Consider the following 9543-nt stretch of genomic DNA (forward strand, 5'->3'; position numbering starts at 1 on the left):
AATACAATTATTTAAGATTAGCATATATAGTACTTAGATATACATATTATAATATATACATAAGTAAAAGATAACAATAATTGAAAGCATCTAACCAAAATATATATATATATATATATATATATATATAATAATCTGGTACTAAAGTATGAAAAATTATAGTTGTCGATCAAGTAACACAACTAAATAAGTTACGAAGATAGCTCAAAAAGATCAATACCGCCATCACCAACATGGCCTCAACACAAGTTCCACCTACAACTTATTCATGTTCTACTCTCATATCAAGTATAATTATCACAATCTAATTATAAGGAAACATGTAAGGATAAGTTAGTATTATACTATTATGGGTGACAAATTAATCCATTTATTCATCCTCTATCTAATCTATCTATAAGTAAATTCATCTAATCTATCCATTACAATAAAAATAAATAATGGATCAGATCCATTCCATCCATTTAATTTTACGAATGGTTAGTGATTCAATCACCACTTTTTTAGAATCTATTGGATTACGTATGAGATGTTTATTGGATTAAGATTTTAAAAGAATATTTTGACATGAAAAAAAAACTTTTGTGAATTTTAGAAGATTATATAAGAATGTAACAACTTATATAAAAAAAGATAGAGAAATAAAATATTTCAAAAAATAAAAATTATGTAATTTTTAAAACATTACTTTTATGGATGGATTAAATATTCATCCATGAAAAAATTGTTAATAGATGGATTTGGTGGATTTTTCACTTTAAATGGATTGGGTTTTTATGTAAATTTTTAATGGATCTAAATGAATTAATGAATTATTTTTATCCAATTTCTTATGATCTAGCTAAAAAATTATTCATTTCATCCATTTGTCGTCCCTAGTTAGTATCCAAAGAATAATATAATAGGTATAAAAGTAAATGCATCTATACTACCAACATCATCATGTAAACCACACAAACACAACAAATATGGCTAACAACCTTATTAATACAACAATAACACATCAACATGACATTCCACAACCTTATAAGGTAAACAACTTAATCACATGACAACAAATTTCAAATTACACCATAACCATCCCATTCAACAACAAATCTGCATAGCATATGAACAATACTACAAATCAAGACAATATATGCATAACATTTCAACTACATGTGTTGTTACACACTCAACTAAGAGATCTCTTATAAAGAATGTGAACAATTTAAGTTATTTAACCCTACTGAACCAACAACAATGCGATCTTTTTAGACCTACTAGATCAACAGTCAAATTGAATAAAAATCACAACAACATGATTTTCTTGAATTTCACCACTTAAATTAGAAAAGTCTGATATTCTCGTAGGTTAGAATAACTTGGGTGTAAACTTATCACGACGTTAGCATACATAACTAAACGTCTTATGAGATTAGCCCACCAACTATTATCCAAATACTACGCCCTTGCTAGTACTTAATTAGAAATTTTGACCCTCGACCTTGTACCTTACTTGATTGGTCAATTTATACATGTATAGTTTGACCTAACCCTTATACAAATCAACAATGATCACTTATAATCAATATAGCTCGACCTGATCCTTATACTATGATCACTTATAGATGGTACTCAACTACCACTTCAAGAGTCAATTACTCAAGAAAGGTTTTCAACAACTAGACTCATAGAACATTACAATAATATCCTCACAATACCCAATTTTCTAAAATACTCTCTCCACTAGTCCTAAGTTGATCAACACATCCTAATGCCTCAAGCATTCTCAACGCCATCACCTCAACATTTCAACAAGTTAATCATCAATGTGCATTATCATATATCAATGTATAAATAACTAGTAATGCATATCCTCATACAACATGTAATAGATACAACTACCACATACATGTTCAACATTTCATTAAGAAAATAACACATTTTCATAAGGAAACCCATGCCCGACTCCAATCTTTCCATGCCTGGTGTCATTAAGGTAAAGAACTCTCAGGCTCGTCCACACTCAATGCTACTCAACCTGTGCTTGGCATGAATGAGGCAGAGAGCCTCTATTGCAATCACGCTTAGCATGGCTAAACCCACGTTTGACCCTATTATAGGTAGGGCGTCAGTGAGGTAAAGAATCTCTAGCCAATGTCACGTCCAACACCATGAAATTGAGCTCGAGATGACGGTGAAATCTACACTTAGAAAATTCACAAATTTGGTCCATTCACACTTGAAACTCTGAAACTCCAACATGCAATGTACTAAAACATTCATAAGCACCATACACAACTCAAATCCAATCATAAAAAACAACATGTAACATCAGATTCTCAAAAATCACCAATTTTCTCCAACATACTCAAAAGAACTCCAAATGCACCACATGCTCAATTCAACTTACAAATCAATCACACAACCACAAATTTAAGGAACAAAACCCATAAGCAACTTCAAAATTTAGCAAGAACTATAGTTCTAGCTTCCTTTACCTCAAAATCAACAAGAATCAAAGGAAGAAGAGGAAGAATGAGACAGGTTCTAAGCTAACTCCAAGAAGCTCTACACCACACAACACCCACTTGGATTCTCAACTTTAATAGCCTTGAATCACCAAGTCGTTGCTCACTATGATCTTCTACACACTCGAGAAGACTAGAAAGAAAAAGAAGAATTCTTAGAGTTTCTCTCTCTACTATCCTCTAAGATTTCTTAAGAATGAACTTCTAAAGTTCAATTCTTAAAAGAAATCTTATGTATCTTTTCCTAAACTCGGAGAATTCCAAATTTTTCATAGTTACTCAACACATAAACAACAATATCACCACAACATATAATTCAACAAAATTAATAATAACTAATAAACATGTAGTTTTACATAAATAGTTATTATTTTTTCTTTAACAATAAGAGGAGCTAATTGAAATTGTTTAAGCAACACACTTTATTCAAATAATAATTAACTAGATTCTTTTGTTCTTAATAATAAAAGACCAGAGCTACTAACGTCTTTAAAAATTTCTAGTAAGATTGTAAATCGTTTACTCATTTTTAACGTAAGTTCGTAGAAAAGATATAAATTACAACAAAAATTATATTCGATCTCAAGTCCAAATTAGTAGAAGCGAAGAGACTTAAATGAGCAGTAGAGTCACATGTCAAGATTATATCCCTTTTGTAAGAAGTGTTACATTTAAATCAAAGGAAAAGGGGGTTAATTAGTTATAAATTGCAAGTTTAACATAGCATAATATTTGATAGTTATGCGAGTTGAATCCACTAATTATTAACTACATAAATGTAAAGTTATAATTAAGAGCATCTCCACTAGGAGATGCTTACGGAGGTGTTTCAATGAAGTTTCAGATGTTTGAAGCAACTTTCTTGTTGGAGCAATTCCAGATGAAAGTTACTCAATTTTTTTTCTTCAATCCCTTCAATAAATAATTGTTCTTTACCATTCAAAAACAATATTTTAAACCTAGTGAGAGTCAAGCAACTGTACATAATTAAGTCAAAGTTAAAAAATATAAAATTGAGTTTCTTGAAGTTTCTTATAATGTATTCCATTAGAATAAAATTGGGTATGAGTTACAATTTTCCGCTATAACAGCTATCATTTCCCACTTGGTTTGTACTCTTTCAACATGTTCCTAGTTGATTCTTCCTTCCATGACATACAAACAAAATATTACGTACTTACACATATAATATGCATAAAAAAAAACAATTTTATTTGGCGTTAATTTTAAATAAAGCAATGTGTATCATCTATTTGCAGTTGTGACAATAATGTTGTACAAATTTGATGTCCTACACATATCACCTCTTACACAACTAGTAGGCTCAAATCTGTGACCAAATCTTATCAACATTTATATGACTCAACTTTTGATGTCGTATGGCCGTGAGTCTCATACCACAATATTTTAGTGTTTATAAAATTACAACATTCCACAAATAAAAGAAAGAATCGTGTATGGACACAACTTCTATTTTCTTATTTTCATTTTTCAGTGCATGACAATTTGGATAATGGAAAATTCTTTATTATCCGTTCAAAGTATTTCAAACAAAAATATAGTCATCCTTATTGATTTTTTAAATATGACTAAATTTAAAAACATTCATATTTTTTGTATAAATAAAAATATATATGCATATATGTGTGAAACAGTGGGCGAAGCTAGGCCCACCATAACATATGACAATGGATGAAATGAAAAGAATAAAAAAGAAAAAGAAAAAGAAACAGAAACTGTGATACTCTACTCCTCTTGGCCTTTTCTGTCGACAAGTAAGACAGGCTAGCTTGGATGCATTTACAGTTGTGTTGTGAATAAAGTTCTGTTCTGCAAGACACAAAATTAATGAACAAGAGAATGAATGTTCTGGATTATATATGCACACACCAAAAGTAAAATAAACTATAAATAAATAAATTAATTCAACTCCAGCTAGAATTTCAGAGAAAATGTTGAGAAAATATATGTTACTTAATTTTGAATTTTAAATGTAATTATAACCAAAGTAAAATTTGAATTTTCCAAATTTTTTATACACCTACAAAGTTTATTAGAATTATCGGGAGATATATACATTGAAGCATTCACTTCTATCTATAATAGTGTCTATGGTAATAAAATTCATTTTAGATTTCTTTTTTTTTGTGACTTTTAATGTTACTTAAAATTAATTTTTTTATTTTATTCTCCGATAGATGAATTTAACTTAGTTCTTAGTTACTTATAATAAGTTATCCCACTGTTTTTTATTTTTACTTAAAATTATTTTGTTAAAAATTAAAATACTCTTGTTATTATTAAGAACTTGTTCTTAAAAGTTATTGGATAAGAATGATTCTTATTCTATGTTAGAATACTCCAATAATAAAATTTGTACGAAATCATGTTTCTGTGTGAGATTATATTCAATAATAATTCTTAACTGATTCTTGTAAGGAGTAAATTTTTTAAAGAGATGGGAACAAAAGTTTTGAGTATTAACTAAGGAAGCCAATTTAAAACAACAAAACATCTCCATTTCATAAGCAAAAGATATGAAAAATAAAGACCACAAATGGTACAACACTAATTCCTACCGAACTAGGAGGACTAGATCCTGTAATTTCGTTATAGATCTTTGTTAGTGTCTCATCTTAAACACTATTATTTTGTACAATTAATTAAACATCAAAAGCACTTATGCTTGCGTGTAGTAGTTCATTTTTCTTGTTTGTCATTAATCCCCATGTTCACGTCCAACAAAAAAGGAAAAACACTAATCACCATGTTTTTATATTATTGGATATTGATGTACAGTTGAATTCAAGACAAGTCCTCATTGTCCAATACTTTCAATCTTTGAATCATATTCTCAATGTATGGTCAAATACGATTCATGACAAAAAAATTAAGGTCAAACATCATTGTCTTTGGTCGATCCAATTAAATGTATCAGATCTTGGGGACATCTATTAATGTTTGAGCTAAAGATCAATCCCACTTTTCTTTCTTTCCTTGCCATCCGCAAATATAATTTATTTCACTTTTTGTTTTGGAATTTGGATCACAGGTTGGAGAAAAGTGGTTCAAATATATTCGGTTTGAATGTTGCAGTACATCATAATTTAAGTTAATCTGCTGGAGTAAACACTTTTAGATATAGATCATGAATATTTATTTGTGAGTTTAATTTTGATGCTTATATTATTAATTAATTAAACATTATTTTAGATATAATTTTTTTGAAATAATTATTATATCAAAATTTATAAAAAAAAATTTATATTATAATTCAAACTCTATTCATAAGTTTGAAAGAAGTTCTTTATTCATTGTATCCCACAGCACTATAATAATTGTATCTTTAAAAAAATTTGGTAAGATAAAAGATATTATATACATTATGAGAAGCAAAACATATATGTATTAAAAGAAGAATAGATAGAAATGAACATAAACTTAATTGCTCTTAACATCGACCACTTTCATTAAAAATTGAAAAAACATTCTAATAATTACCATAATTACAGTTACTCAACTAACAGCCACGATGATCAGTAAAAAGTAAGTGGTCTAAATCTAATGATCCTCTCTTTGCCCCCAAGCAAGCAGCACTAGCAGAGGGGATTATTGCCTATTGGTACCAAAAGCCTACCTCTAATATCATTTGCCGCACTCTCTCACCAATCTTCGACATGACACACTTCAAATACTAACACGTCACGAATTAAAAAATAATAAATTTTTGTATAAGTTACAGCTGTGAATTTGGGTTTAGGGTTCAGACTCAGAGGGTCTATTTGAGCTGACCAACTATGAACAACACACTTCTAGGTTGAGTAGGACTTGACTAATTAAATGACAGATTGAAATTTCTGACTTTGGATACCCTGCTTGTTAAAGGGCTCAATTTATGAGTTCATCATCTTTTAAAATAAAAATTAAAAATTATCACAATAAATTAATTTATATAACAAGTTAATAGAATTTTTTTAATTGTTATAAATTTAAAAAAAAATTATCTTATTTTTTACATTTATTTTGATCATTTATTGTTTAAACTGTATATTTTAATATTTTATCTTCTAAAATTATATTAATTTAGTCTTTTTCATTTTTTGACTTATTTAAAAATTAAAATTTGTCTCATAAGATTCACTTACATAAAAACTATTAAATGTAATTAAATTTTTCAAATATGTTATAAATATGATAAAATTTTTAAAATTTTATTTTATATTATTTTTTAGTTTTTCATAAGATATATTTTTTACACAATTTTTATTATATTTATAATCTTTTTAAATTTAAACATCAATTATATTTTATAATTTTCGTATAGATGAATTTAATGTTACAAGTTTCAAGTTTTGAATTGATGCCATAAAATTAAAATTAATCATTGTTTCAAAAGGACTAAATTGATTCAAACATAAAAGATAAACAATCAAAATGAATAATGGATAAAAATAAAAATAAATTTAAAAATAAGATAAAAGATTAAAATTATAATTTAAATTAAAATAAAAATATAATTTGTTATTTATACTATAAAATAATAAAATATAATACATAGATATAAAAATAGAATAATATATTCATTGTAATAAATAATTGTTATAAACTAAAAATAAAACTTAACTGTGGAAAAGAAAGTTAATCTTAAATGTAGAAATTAACAATAATGTAATATTAATTTTTATTTATGATTTATTATTCATATCTCATTTGAAATATTTTAAATAATTAATTATAAAGAACAAAGAAAAAAAAATAGATGAAGATGTGACCCTAGAGTCTTTATTTTTAATTTTTTTATTTCTTATAAATAGAGAACTAAAACGTTTTAAGTATAGTAAAAATATTGATGATTTAATTTTTTGTATTATAAATTTATTTATTTAATTATATTGTTAATAATGTAATATGTATATTAATTGTTGTTATATTATATCGATAAATAAATTAATTTATTAAATGTAAAAAACTTTTTTATAAACTTAAGTTTAGTCTTCTTAACCAAATAAACTTTTCTTAAAAACCTAAATCTGACTTTTTAAATAGGTCATTAGACCAAATATTATATAGGTATAGGTCATTATTTAAAGTTTGAACTATTTCCTTCCTTAATCATGATGAAATTATTGGTACACTCCTAAGATAATTTTTGAATAAACCCATATTTTAGACCTTAAACTCATATTTTAGTCCTTAAATTGTGAGACATTGTCTAATAAATTATTGAAATTGAAATTTATTATTAATTGCATTAATCTCTACTGTTAATAATAATTTTTATTTCGGACATTTTATGTAGTTTTAAAATTAATAATTAAAAATTAATATATATTCATTAATCATGATTTTTATTGATCCAAAATTATTTTAATATTAATAGAAATCAATCTTAAATCAATCCCAAGAATTTCAGGTCGATTAGTGCTTGTTAGAGATTATAATGATTTAAGTTATAAAGACTATTTAAAAATTTTCTAATTTCAGATAGTACAATCTCACAAATTCAGAAACAAATGGATGTTCATCCAATAAATTATATTTAATCATTAGTTAGTTTTTCTTTGATTCCAGTACATCATTTTTCAATTAAAGAAACAAGAAAGACGCAGACAAATGAAACAATGGCGATTTGCATCAGCATTAGATTCACCTCACAAAGTCATGACGAAGAACTACATCAATACCCACTTGATATAACATGAATATATATGTATACAGCATTGAATGAATCGCAATTAACAAAGTGACGACGAATGATGTTGATTTCATCGGAGGGTGACCACATGAGAGAAACAATTAAAGTCAGTTACTAAGTAGTGGTGTCAGCGATAGCATAGCACAACATGTGAATCAACATGCACAAGAGTAGAACTCGACCAACTCATCCATGGATCCCAACTGTGTCTCTTCGCCCTCAAGCATCCACAACAAGTGCTCGAACAGCACTACCTCGCACGAAACCACCACCCCATCGTCGCAGCCACTGGACCTGTCCACAAGCTCCTGAAAGACAGGGTGGTCGATCACTTCGGAGTTTACGAGGTAGCGCCTCCTAGACTTGCCGACATAGACAGCATGAAGATCGTTTTCGTGTTCCTTGGAAGAAGAGGATGTTGCGGGGTTTTCCTTGTTGGAAGAGACACTGCGGCTGAGTTTGGTCAATGAGGGCCATCTCTTGATAGCGGACTTGAGCTTTGTGAGTTTTCCCACTTTCGCCATCTTTGGAAGGTGTTTGATGAATGCCTCAATGAGTTTTAGGAGAAGAGTTGGTGTGATGACTGATGATGGGAAGGTGTGAAGGAAGGTTCGGTTATAAAGGGGAGTTGAGGGTAGTGAATGATGGGATTGGGATGAGAATGGCTTCAACACGTGCATGGCCCACTGTTTATGACACAGCTAAGAATGAGATATTTGGAAAACCAGTTGCCCTTTTCTTTGGCTTTTAGTGAGGGTTTTGGGATTGCCAATAGCTTTACAAAAAGACAACTTCCTTTGCCTCTTGCGCTTTTACATGCATGCCCTCTTTTGCTCCGGACCATCACATTTCACACTTTTCCTTTGCTTGCAGTTTTATTTTAGAAACAAACATGTTATTGGTATGAGTGGAACCGTGTTAGAATCACTTGAATAAGGTTTCCAAATCTTGTGAAACCAAAAAAAAATGTGATTGAGAAATAAGATCCATTAAATATATAATTAGTTAAGTTTTTTTTTTAATGAATATTAACATATATTCTACACACCAATGCACTAATAACAAATTATTTTTATTATCAATTAATAAGAAATTATTATATATAGTAAAATTGTCATTTTTATAATAATTATTTTTTATGATAAATAAAGATATTTTTAGTTAAAAATTAAAGACTAATCTTTCGAAGTATTGAAATTCTTTTAAAAAGTTCACTTTTCCTGATTAATAATTTTTCATACATATCAATCAAGAATTGAATTTCTGATCACATGCGAAAAGGATAAAGTTATCTGCACCATAACAAATCTGATTGGTTTGTAATAATTTTTTTAA

General features: G+C 28.0%; 1 protein-coding gene across 1 annotated transcript; it reads right to left on the bottom strand.

Annotated features, from left to right (window-relative positions):
- Positions 1-8015: 8015 nt before the first annotated feature.
- On the bottom strand, positions 8016-8820 carry LOC109809427 (SAUR-like auxin-responsive protein family). The gene has a single exon (XM_020372735.3). The coding sequence runs from the start codon at positions 8730-8732 to the stop codon at positions 8364-8366; it is 369 nt and encodes a 122-aa protein (XP_020228324.1). The 5' UTR covers positions 8733-8820; the 3' UTR covers positions 8016-8363.
- Between the last annotated feature and the right edge of the window lie 723 nt (positions 8821-9543).

Source organism: Cajanus cajan, chromosome 5 (assembly GCF_000230855.2).
Source record: "Cajanus cajan strain Asha chromosome 5, NIPB_CcT2T_4, whole genome shotgun sequence".
Classification (NCBI taxonomy): domain Eukaryota; kingdom Viridiplantae; phylum Streptophyta; class Magnoliopsida; order Fabales; family Fabaceae; genus Cajanus; species Cajanus cajan.

Bases quoted from the DNA above. Each gene is read 5' to 3' on its own strand.
- LOC109809427 (XM_020372735.3), bottom strand. From the start codon at position 8,732: ATGGCGAAAGTGGGAAAACTCACAAAGCTCAAGTCCGCTATCAAGAGA.